The following is a 12382-nucleotide window of genomic DNA, read 5'->3' as shown; positions in this document are numbered from 1 at the left end:
GCTGGAGGTTTCTGCTAGACTGGCCCTGGACTGCTTGCTGGAGGTTTCTGCTAAACTGGCCCTTGGCTGCTTGCTGGAGGTTTCTGCTAGACTGGCCCGTGGCTGATTGCTGGTGGTTTCTGCTAAACTGGCCATGGGCTGCATGCTGGAGGTTTCTGCTAGACTGGCCATGGCCTGCATGCTGGAGGTTTCTGCTAGACTGGCCCTTGGCTGCTTGCTGGAGGTTTCTGCTAGACTGGCCCTGGGCTGCATGCTGGAGGTTTCTGCTAGACTGGCCCTTGGCTGCTTGCTGGAGGTTTCTGCTAGACTGGCCATGGGCTGCATGCTGGAGGTTTCTGCTAGACTGGCCCTTGACTGCTTGCTGGAGGTTTCTGCTAGACTGGCCCTGGGCTGCTTGCTGGAGGTTTCTGCTAGACTGGCCCTGAGCTGCTTGCTGGAGGTTTCTGCTAAACTGGCCCTTGGCTGCTTGCATCACTTCCAGTCTCTTAGCTGTCATTCCCCTGCAAGAGAAGCAGGGGAAGAAGTTATTCAAGCTCAATCTGCTCTTGAATAGCTTCTATGCAGTGGAAAGGTGACACGTGACACTAGGGGTCACAGTGTTTTACGGGTGCACGCATATTTTAAGTGTGACACATTGGGTATCTGTTAGCTCGGCTCAACCTCATCTTTTATATTTTACAAAAAATGGGCATTATATGGATATGCACTGATTGTTTCACATTTTTCTTGGTTTTTCTTTCTGTCTTTATGTATGCTAAAAAGATCCGATTCCCAGGGCATTGCCGTCACCGGCAGAGGAAGTAAAAACTACCCGATGGGCACACAGATAATAACCTTTAATAAAAAAAAATTAAAAATTGTTCTGGTTGTACTGATCCATTTCTGTTTTATTACGAATAATAAAATCTGAAGATGGCTTACAATGAGTGCATCAGTAACAACTAGTCTCACCTGTGATTTTGGGGTGACTAACCACACTGACCCACCACCATAGCAAATCACAAAACACACAGCTGGTGGAACAAACAAACCCAAATGTTGTGCCATGAGCTCATTTATACCCAGGATCACCTGCTCTGCTTATAGGGAACCTATCAAGATAGAGATATGTCATCCATCTCCGACAACTTACTTTTACACGGTGCTAGCTGCAGAGCTGTCATCAATGCTTCTTAATTGGACTTGTGTCGATGGGCAAACGCAGCGTACTTATAGGTTCATTTCGCTTGCATCTGAGGTCAGTTTGAGCATCGTCACTGAAAGGTGCATTTGACCACCTTCTGACCTGCAGCTGATTTGCCTTCTGAGCTGCATCAATCGACCAAACTGCTTTTGCATCTCCCCGTTTATAAGGAAGATAAGCAGTTCTGATACAAACAAAAACTGGTCAAAACGAGTCCTTATTGAATCACTGACCTGGAACAGGTACACAGCCAGAAGTAAGGAGTCGCAACCTGCACACTTGTTGCTCATCAAAGGTTCTCCAAGTATGGAATGAAAGATAAGAGTGACAGCCTGGAGCTTGCACCTTTAAAAATAAGTTGACATTGCCAGCACGCATATTCCTATCCTGGTAGGTTACCTTTATGGCTGATGGAAGACCGGCTCTTTTGGTGCAGCATCTGAGAGCGGTGAGTGTTAGCTCCATGGTCCAGTCATGCAGATTGCTGGAAGCCTTCACATGACGTATGACAGGATCATTGGGCTTGCTTTTAGGATTTCTCACAAGTATATAAAATGGTTTCTTAGGGCCATGTCACACTAGTAATCAAGTCATTGGTGGAAAATGACAAGCAGCAGGATGGCTAAGAAGGCTGCTCACCTGTGACACCTATGACATTGTTGCCCCACTGCAAAATATGTTGAACAATCTCGCTGGTTTGGCCAGTGAATTCTCAACACTGTAGGAGCAGGTGAGCTTTTTCTGCTCTCTTAGGGCTCCATTTTTAAAACAGGAATATGGCCTTACCACAGTCATAAAACTGCCTAATAAAAAAAAACCCCAAAACACATTTATAAATCTCAGCAGTGCCATTCAAAGCAAGCAGGGAGCCATTTGAATGAATGAGTGGGGAAAAGAAAAAAAAATATTGGAGAAGAAGAGTCTGGTAGTGCGACCTGCAAACCACGTGGCTCGCCTCTCTTCCAATCATGGAGTCCTCTCTGCAGGGAGAGTTCTGTGGAGCACCACAGCCTACATTTTATGAATGGGGTGTAAAATGCAAGAGGTCTTGTGGAGTAATACTGTGGGTGTCCAATAAAGAGCAATAGCACCATTCCTTTTTAAATTGGCTCCTTAGTGGTCCTGCTGCATGAAAGTTGCTGTAAGTAACAGGGACACTAGAATGGGGGGTAACAGAAGAGGGAATAGTTATCCTTAAGCAGCACTTCCAGGTGTGTTGGCCCACATTCGTCTCTGAGTAGCGACTGGCTGGGCAAGAAGAAAAGCACCAAAAGCAAAACATATAAAAGGACAGGTTTCATTTTATGCAGATTAATATCATATAGAGTAGATCCAATGTGTTGCAGGGGGTTCAGAGGGTCCCCTTCATCGGGGATTGGTACTGGACTGATAACAATGGAGGGATCCTGGGGAGTAATTACTATGATCACTGCAGATGCCAGTTAAGCATGCAGAGTAAATCATACTATTTACCCCTCAGGATCTCTACATTTTTATCAGTCCAGTACACAATTTGTTCAACAGTACAAAGCCCTGATAAAGGGGGATCCTATGAACCCCTGAAACGTTTTGGAATTTTAAGATAAGCGTCTGAATAAAATTGAATCCAAACCCAATACATTCTGCTTTGATGCTTTCTTCCGAGCACACTCAGCATCACAGTATGACATGGCCCCATTCACCCGTGCTTTCTGATAAGGTCATGTTTTTTTGGAGGACCCGATCAGATGCCCAATGTAAGTCTATGGGCAGCCAGATCTAAACAGGCATGTGTCCGATCGCCGCCCGGCTCTGGCTAGGTCCGGAAAAACAAACAAAACAGTGTTCCATTTTGACTAACCTAATCGTGCCAGATCGGGGGTAATCTGATGTAAATGGACACAAGTCGTTTACATTCGATTCCCTATAGACCAACATGCGGTCCAGACAGTGGTGACATATGATCTGTACCGCTCCCATCAGGAGAGGATCCATGCACATATCCCCTCCGGATCTGATAATGTGAAAAGTGCCTAAGGCCAGATCACACAAATTGCGGCGTGTTCCAGAGCGGTAGCTGCTGGAACGCACAGCAATCGCACTCTAAACTCCCCCCTTCGTTTTGACATGTGGCAAAACATTGCCTGCGTTCCGGTCCAGTGCTAACAGAAAAAAATGCTGCATGCTTTATTTTTTTCCTGTTTGCACTGGACCAGAACGCAGGCCATGTTTTGCCATGCATCCAATCGCACTGCGGCCAGGGGGCGTGGCTGCGGTGCCATTGACTTCAATGCACCGCCACGCTCCCTCACGCCCCAGAACGAAGGGGTGAGTTTAGTGTGCGATTGCTGTGCGTTCCAGCAGCTCCCGCTCTGGAACGCACGCGATTGGTGTGAACTGGCCCTTAAGCAGCAACTTTCTGAGCAAGCACCTAGTCATGCATTTGTCAGTATTCATTTATAGTAATGTTTGTTACAATGTAATTCCCTATGTAATCAGGTCAGAAGCAACACAAAAAGCCTTAGTCTGCCATCAGCCAAAAGCTGTCCATAGATGTTACAATCAGTGACAAATTCGATAATTTTGCTCAGAAACAGTAACACAAAAAAGATCTATTTGGCTGAATTGTAACTGGATTTTGTTGCGGACCGATCACAAATTCCATTTTCGATGGAAATGATCGGTTGCTTTATCAAACTGCCCAGTCAGGGTGATCTACCCCTGAAAGATGCGATTCTTTTATCAAAACAATTGGTAGTTTGAAATTGATCATATTGTCATGTGTATGGCCAGCTAAGATTTATTAATCAGGATACCAAAACTCCTATCATATCTTATAGCTGTGATGCTGAACACAGGCCGTTCTTATAGTGATGTGCACAGACTTACTAGACGATAGTGACATACAGAAAAAGCTTGTTGTGTTTCCAATGAATAATCATTTTTTAGTAATATACTGCAATGAAACATGTATGTCTGTGTACGTTTAAAACAATTCCATCAACTGGATACGTTTACCATAACGACTACAGAAAAAAAATAATAATATGTTTATGTCTTACCGGACTTTTCCTCTACAAAATGAAGCATTAAAATAAAAACAAGTACACAGAATTAGATTATGCTGCATTTGTGATAGACTTTAACTAAAACAAAATAATCATTTCTGAACGTATAATGGGATTTCTGTACTCACCATAAAATTCCCTTCTTGGAATACATTATTTAGACAAGCGGGTTATACTGCTGCCTACAGGAGGATTGGACACTGGAAGATAAAAACTTGAAGTGACACTAAACTTATGGGTTGAATGTTAAAAATACATTCAGGTATCTTAACTATTAACAACAATGTATCTTATTTGTGTATCACTCGGCTGTAGATCCTCCAATCATCTCTGGATTGGTGCGGACACTGTCATTCCTTCTGGAGGGGGGCTACTTTTGTTCCCCATGGTCCCTGTGTGTGTTGTAAAGTAGCCACCGCTCCAAGCTTGGATGGACTACAATCTCAATACAAATTAGTAAACCAAACATGAGATTGTAGTCCATCACAGGAGTGAGCTTGGAGCGGTGACTACTTTACAACACACACAGGGACCATGGGGAACAAAAGTAGCCCCCCTCCAGAAGGAAGGACAGTGTCGGCACCATTTCAGAGATGATTGGAGGATCTACAGCCGAGTGATACACAAATAAGATACAATTTTGTTAATAGTTAAAAGGTACTTGAATGCATTTTTAAGATTTAACTCCTGAGTTTAGTGTCACTTTAAGGCCAACGCTGAGATCTACCCACCTCCCACGACCAGCAAGCTTCAGTTTGTATTAAGAATAATGGCAGATAGGCGCAAGGGGGGTGGGACCGGCGTCCCTCAATGGTCGAAGAGGAAAGGATTTTACGACAAATACAAAAATGCCATATTCTTCATCAACAATGGGGGGACACGGGATTCTAAAGCAACTGGCATGTCCAAAAGCGGTCCAATAGAAGGGCAGCCAACACAGCCCAACCGGATTATTGGGAGTGGGATTTCACCCTACAATTTCCCGATTGGCCAATAACCAGCCACATACTGCATTTAGCTTCATAAATGTGTTTCATTTCTTTCCACCTCGGATTTTCATCGGTCTCCAGCAACACCTAGCAAGTCACAGTGTTGCCCCCCCTCCCATGACAACTCTGCATGGCCTGTGATGGACAGGATAAGGGTGAAGAGGAAACACGTTCACATAGATCCCCATTCAGCCTTTGCATAGGTCTGTTATTGGCGGTAGGCATTAATTCCGAGCAGAGAGAAGACAGCGTCAAGTGGCTGTCTACTGCTTTGCGAGCGCAATGAAAACTCTGCCGCGGACTCGAATAAAGGATTGCTGTAAAAGAAAAATAAGTGCACAAATCTATGTAATGAATGTGTGGGTGTTATTTTCACTCGTCTGCATTGATGGACGATTGTCAATTTTTGTTTATTGCGGCACTTCAAGAGAACTGTGGGCAATCCAGAGTCGCTATCAACAGTTTGCATCCAAAGCTGGCATCAGGACGCAAGTAAAGACTGAAGCATGCTGGTGGTGGGACTGGCTATACCCCATAGGACTGGCCTACAAGTTTTGTCTTCTAGTATCCAATCCTGGACAACCCAGTTGTCTAAGAATCCGGGGTCCTTAAATGGAGGGCTGAGAAATGTTTTGACACTTTTTGACATCTATTTTCCATTTATAGCACGTAGATCACTTTAACGCAAAACCCCAAACCAAGTATAGTGAATCTCACATGAAGATCTGCTTATCTTGTTGCAACACTATATTGCTGACAACATGGGGTCTCATGAAATTCTGGGAACGCTCAGGATAAGTGAAGAGCGTGGGCTTGGTGTGAACCCTATTCGTCTGAGTTCACCCAAGCCCACTTAAAACTGACTGCCGCCACCTCCCCCTGGGCAAATCAGTTGTGGAGAGGCGCATTCCCACCCCGCAACTATAAATCACAAAGAGGTGGGAACTGGGTTCACACCAAGCCCAAGTTTATCTCTACCACCAACATCATGGGGTCTTCTCATTAATTTCCAGGAAAGCTTTGGATCCCAAATCGCAAGAAACCACTCCAGAAACATTCAAGAGCTTATTCTAGAATATTGGCTCCTCAGCTTTCCCAGGATTCCATGAGAAGGCCCAATGATGTCACCCACGCCAAATGATTGGGCTGCTAGAGGGGGGAATGGCGGTCACAGCTTTGAGCGGGCTTGGGCGAACTGGGTTCATACCAAGCCCAAGTTTATCTCTACCACTGACATCATGGGGTCTCATCATGAGATTCTGGGACAGCTTTGGATCCCAAATCTCACGAGAAACCGATCCAGAAACATGCAAGAGCTTATTCTAGAATATGGGCTCCTCCGCTTTTCCAGGATTCCATGAGCAGGCCCAATGATGTCATTATCACTACTGATTAAGCTGGGAGAAGGGAATGGCGGTCACAGCTTGGAGCGGACTTGGGCAAACTCCAGTGAACTGGGTTCACACCAAGTCCAAGTTTACCTCTACCACTGACATCATGGGGTCTCATCATGAGATTCTGGGACAGCTTTGGATCCCAAATCTCACGAGAAACCGATCCAGAAACATGCAAGAGCTTATTCTAGAATATGGGCTCCTCCGCTTTTCCAGGATTCCATGAGAAGGCCCAATGATGTTATCTTCACCACTGATTGGGCTGGGAGGAGGGAATGGCGGTCACAGCGTGGAACGGGCTTGGGCAAACTCCAGATGACCTGGGTTCACACCAAGCCCAAGTTCATCTCTACCAGTGACATCATGGGGTCTCAAGAGAAGGTCTAATGAGGTCACCCTTGCCTAGGTGAACATGCCAGAAGCTGTGTAATCATTACACATTGTACATTTCTTTATATGTTTTATTTTGCATAACATGGTCATTTAGTGTTTTTACTTCAGGGGCTGCAAGGTTAACTTGAATCCATTAACAATGCTGCCAGTCCCAGAAGGCTTCTTATATGCACACACACAGGACCTTTTTGTAACACTCATCTACCTGTGTATGGGCCACAAAAATATCACTTTCTGAAATGACGCTGGGGTCAAAATGACCAGTTTAGAAGTAAACAGTGCTTAGTGAAGAGACCGACCTTGCACACCATTTTAACGACTTATGGTTAAAAATCTGAAAAACTTTGAATTGTTAAACACGTCGCTGAAAAAACATTTTCTAGTATCAATCAGATGATTCATTTGGAATTCATTGTTCAGGCCAATTCTAACCTGAAATGAAAAGACAGTGGGAGAATGAAAACTGGATCTGATTGGCTGCTATCAGGGATGAGTAACCTGTGGTACCGGTACTTCTGGTTGCAGAGAAGCATGTGACTTACTCCTGTCATGTGACACTACTGACGCTTGGTGGATTGTTGAGCGCAGTCGCCTTCAGTGCATTTTAAGCTCCAACTAGAGCAGCATGACAGTAATTCGCATTTTCAGTGGCTGGACTAAGCAGTGGGGAGCAAAGGAAAGGCGAATCTATATAGCAGGGAAGGGGAGGCATTAAAATGAACTTGCTGCATTGACAGAGCAAGGGGTCGTTGTAAAGACACATTGTCACCATGCCTTTTGTTACCTCAACCTCGTCTGTACTGCATTAGATGTCTGCTATTTTTTTGAAATATCTGCATTAAAAGCAATATAAATAATAGCCGGCCCAACTATAAACAGGCACATCCTTTGCTATGGGTCTCATGTTGCCCCAACACCGGCCTATATAGCATCCTCTACCTTCACCTAGTGCCCCTCCGCAAAGTACCAACTTTTCTGTAACCATAGCAGCCGCATGCATGAAGGTAGTTGCTATGGAAACACCTATAAGGGGGCACCTATTGTCAAAAGGGACGGCTGGGTCTGAATCACATCCCAGACTAAAGTGAAATGTTCTTTGGATCATCGGTTCTAGAACCTGCACATGTATCACATAGGACAGGGCTCAAAATGTCAAGTCCTGAGCTACTAGCCAGGCCTTAAAAGTTACTCGCCACCAGTTGCCCCACCTAACCCCTACCCTGCCCTGGCCTTAACTCTGCCAGGTCAGCGGTGTGACGCACAGTACAGAGGTCAGTGGTGCAATGACTAATACAGAGGTCAGCGGTGTGACGCACAGTACAGGGGACAGCGCTGTGATGCACAGTACAGGGGTCAGTGGTGTGACGCACAGGGGTACTGCGGTACAGAGATCCTCCATGTATCCTCTTTGCCCCCTGCTGCATAACGTTCTGGCCGGGTGTCTCACTGTCTCTGCAATCTCCCTCCCAGCCTATGGCAGCCGAGGTGGGCGGAGGAAGCTGCAGAAGACAGCGGAACTGAATGTCATCGAGGGGATGCGCTGCCGGCGGGACCAGAGATGGGACACAACTGCCGCGGCGATCGTTCGCTTCTGTTCTCTCTTCTCCTTCTCGGCCGCTCTGTAGCTGCAGCTTTAGAGGAGGAGAAGAGAGAACAGAAGTGTCCCATCTCCCGCCGGCGGCGCACCCCCTAGATGACATTCCACTTGCCCCCATGCAATATTCACTCGGCCAATTGCGAGGGGGTGAGTGGATCCCCCAGTAATAATGTACAGTGTGGTGTGTGTATATGGGGGGAGGGGGGAGAATATATATAATCTATAGGGGCCCCTGATCTGTAGAAGGTCCCCCCCCCAGTAATGATGCACAGTGTGGTGTCTGTATATGGGGGGGGATATATATAATCTATAGGGGCCCCTCACCTGTAGAAAGTCTACCTCCCTCGCAGCTTCTCCCCGCCTCCTCCTCAGTGCCCTGGCAGATATAATAGTCCCCTCAGACTCCGAGGATCTGTCCCCAGAACAGGACCCCAGACAACTTAGCATTCCGGCAGAGGAGCAGGAGGGATGCCCGTAGGGCAGTGCTCTGTTCCGGGCTCAGTCCCACACCAGAGCCGGACACCATACCCATCCCCAGCAGCAGCCCGTCCGCCTCCATTTCTCCGGGATGCCCATCTGTGCACTGTCTCTATGGCGACGCGTCTTGTCTCCAGGAAGTGAGGTCACAGCCACACGTCCCCTATCCAGGAAGTTACATACCTATCTCAGCAACACGGTCCTTAGAAAGACGCGTTCTACCCAATGCGGACCGCCTTTCTCGGTGATGTCACCATTCCTTGCTCGGGCAGTGTCACGGGGTCTGAAAGCACTGGCCCTGAGCTGTCAACGCCGATCGGCGCACCCCCTCGATTACATTCCACTCGAACCCACACAAAATTTTCACTCGCCAATTGCGAGGGGGCGAGTGGAAATTTTGAGGCCTGACATAGGAGACAAGGTTGACAAGGTTCTACCAGACAGAAGCTGAGGGGGAATCCAAAGCAGGGAGAGAACACATCTTACAGGGGCTCTAACCTTCCATTTATAACACTTTTGTTTTTCTGTGTTGATGTTGGAGAGTTCTCCTCACTTCCGGTCTGATAAATGTTGTCGAGAGGGAAAATCTTTCCAACAGACCCCTTTTGTGACAATAAAAACCTGACAGGTTCTGAATCCACCCGCACTCCATCCAAAATTTAATATTTGTCTGGACATACAATGTAATGTATTTAACATGCTGCAAGTACAAGTTCATTTATCTATGTTATATTCCACAAATCCCCTCCATGGAGGAGAGGTAAGATGTAGAAAGAGGAGAGAAAGCGAGAGAGAGCGCTCTGAGCCGATCATGTGCTGGCAAGCTAACATCGTTCCCATGTACCGGGATTGCTCCTGGAAGGGAAGGACACAGGGACACTGGGGAGGTGACCGACCATTACGGCTCATCCATAACAGAGAAAAGCAAGGTCACGGTCTCGCAGCCAGGAAGGGGTGCGCCAATCACACGAGTAGCTGGAAAGAATTACAAATACTTGCCAGGAAAGCGCAGCTCACAAATTTGTATTTGAGCCGTTTAGCTGGAGTTCAGCTTTAAATACCTCCTGGGTATCGGAAAGTACGGCTGCTGCACCCGTTAATAATGGAGTAAAGAGAGCCGGAGATGAAGATAAGGAGTTCACAGCTTCGGGCACTTCCAGAAATAGCAGCAGGATCCTGTGGCCGAGACTTAGATGATACGGTTCCATCTGGAATGTGACGTGCTACAGAGGAAGCTCAAAGACTGGCACTGACAGCGAAATGCTTGCATGGCACGAGCCGCCTGACAGCTGCACACACGGCTGCAACAAATCGCCGATGATACCGGCTGCAGGGACAGACATGCGTGTCACTGGTACGCAGCATTAATCAGAGAGGCAGTGACACAGCACTTCAGTGTCATGGGAGGAGAAACCATCTCTGTCAGCTTCTGTGGCAGAAGGGCAAAGCATTCCGAACCTTCATTCATCGTTGTATGCGATGCCCGTAGTAGCCGGAACCTTCCTTACCATTCACCCGCTGCAAAATGTGAGAATACAGAAACGGACTGTCACACATAACGAAGACTAACAACTTCCTTGCTGTAGGACTACCCTGCACTGCAAGGGTTAACTCATTTATGTCTAGGGCAGGGGTAGGTAACCTCAGCACTCCAGCTGTGGTAAAACTACAAATCCCATGATGCCTTTGGGAGTCATGCCAGTAGCTGTCAGTGTTTTGCAGTGCCTCATGGGACTTGTAGTTGCACAACAGTTGGAGCGCCAAGGTTGCCTACCCCTGGTCTAAGTGGCTGTGTAAAGCAATTTTACTTACCGCATTCCCGCTCCCCCTAGCAGTCGTTGCCCCTACACTTCAGCGCATGGCATGTCCCTTGGTGTCCTCATGCAGAATGCAGGACTATGGACTCTGTATTGTGTGTGATCAGGTCAGCGGGCCTCGACCACCGGAGCACAGAGGGGGAAGAGGCTGCAGGTGCTGGGTTTGGAGTCTTTAGGAGCAGGGATCAGGCAAGTAAATGTCCTTTACACCGGTCCCCTAGAGATAAATAAACTGTGAACTCTTGCAGTGCAGGGGTAGCTCCATTGCAAGGAAAGCTTTTTTTTTTTTTTGTCCTGGAGATAGGCTTTGAGAAGAACTCCGGGTAAATATTTGATTAACCCTTGCAGTGGGGCTACTACGAAGGTGAAAAATAAAAAAAAGTTATACTCACCCAATCTTCTGAGCCGACTTGTCTTCGACTAGTCCCTGGACTGCTGCAACAGTCTAAGGTCCCGGAGTCATCAAATTCTATACACAGTGTATAGGATGTGAGGATGCCCAGGCACATACCATTGCTGCAGCAAAGAAGGGGAGAGGCAGGAGGGAGCGGTCACAGCCGGCTGGCTCGGAGGATTGGGTGAGTGTAACTTAATTATTATATGTTATTTTAGATCCTAGGAAAAAATGAGCACTTAACCCTTGTAGTCTGGGGGAGCCCCACTGCAAGGGTTAATAAAATCTTTACCCAGAGTTGTTCTTTAAAAGGAGAACTATGGGGTTAGAGCTTTTCCCCATAGTTCTCCTAAGGGTAACGGGAGGACACAAACTAGCGTCCACCCCAAAAAGCACTCACCTCATAGTTCTCCTTTAAAGTCACACTTGAATCTCCATAGGGCATATGTCAGCATTACCAGACCACATTGCCAAGTATGCTGCTTTCTTTCCATGTATCACTGGCCCCTCCCTCTTAGATTGTAAGCCCTCAGGGACAGGACCCTCCTTACCATCTTGTCTTGACTTGTATTGTGATTGTAATGTCTTCCTTATATTGTAAAGCGCTGCGCAAACTGTTGGCACCGTATACATCCTGTATAATAATAATAATAATAATGAGCAAAATAAAATAATGTCCCCCAGCGTCATAGCCAGCCACGTGGCTACCATGAGCATCATGCAAGTTTCATGCCATTAGAGACTTCAGAGAGTGCACTGAGCAGGCCACATCTTGCACCATTGGCCCTATTTACCAACACCACCACCCACTGGAAACACTGAAAAATCCAAAAGTGACTATAGACATCATGATTGCTCGATGTGCTGCCTTACTGGTCCTAATGGCATCAGCTACCTTGCTTCTTAGTGTAACCAATGAACACCATTTATTCCACAAAATGGGAGAAAAAAAAAACCTTGCAAATAAATGGAACTGAAGGCATTTAAGATTAAGGGGGTGCCAGGGGGACCTGAACACAAACATGGATGCTCAGCTGATATAGTATGAGCATTTATGTTGCGGCTGCTCATTCGGAGTCAGATCACCAATT

General features: G+C 46.6%; 1 protein-coding gene and 1 long non-coding RNA gene across 2 annotated transcripts in view; both read right to left on the bottom strand.

Moving 5' to 3' along the window:
• SGIP1 (SH3 domain GRB2 like endophilin interacting protein 1) overlaps positions 1 to 12382 on the bottom strand; it is a 115698-nt gene that overhangs the window by 59884 nt on the left and 43432 nt on the right. The window contains exon 7 of the mRNA XM_018563096.1: positions 4225 to 4236. Within this exon, the coding sequence (XP_018418598.1) occupies positions 4225 to 4236 (12 nt within the window). The remainder of the gene's footprint in view (positions 1 to 4224; positions 4237 to 12382) is intronic.
• Positions 8931 to 12382, bottom strand: part of LOC108792341 — a 7182-nt gene continuing 3730 nt past the window's right edge. Inside the window, exons 2-3 of the long non-coding RNA XR_001941560.1 lie at positions 12098 to 12100; positions 8931 to 8942 (exon numbers count right to left, since the gene is read on the bottom strand). This is a non-coding gene — a long non-coding RNA (uncharacterized LOC108792341). The remainder of the gene's footprint in view (positions 8943 to 12097; positions 12101 to 12382) is intronic.

The sequence above is a fragment of the Nanorana parkeri genome, unplaced genomic scaffold (assembly GCF_000935625.1).
Source record: "Nanorana parkeri isolate BGI_ZX_2015 unplaced genomic scaffold, ASM93562v1 scaffold630, whole genome shotgun sequence".
NCBI classification, from domain to species: Eukaryota; Metazoa; Chordata; class Amphibia; order Anura; family Dicroglossidae; genus Nanorana; species Nanorana parkeri.
Note: the sequence above shows the minus strand (reverse complement) of the source record. Positions and strands in the feature narration are given on the sequence as shown.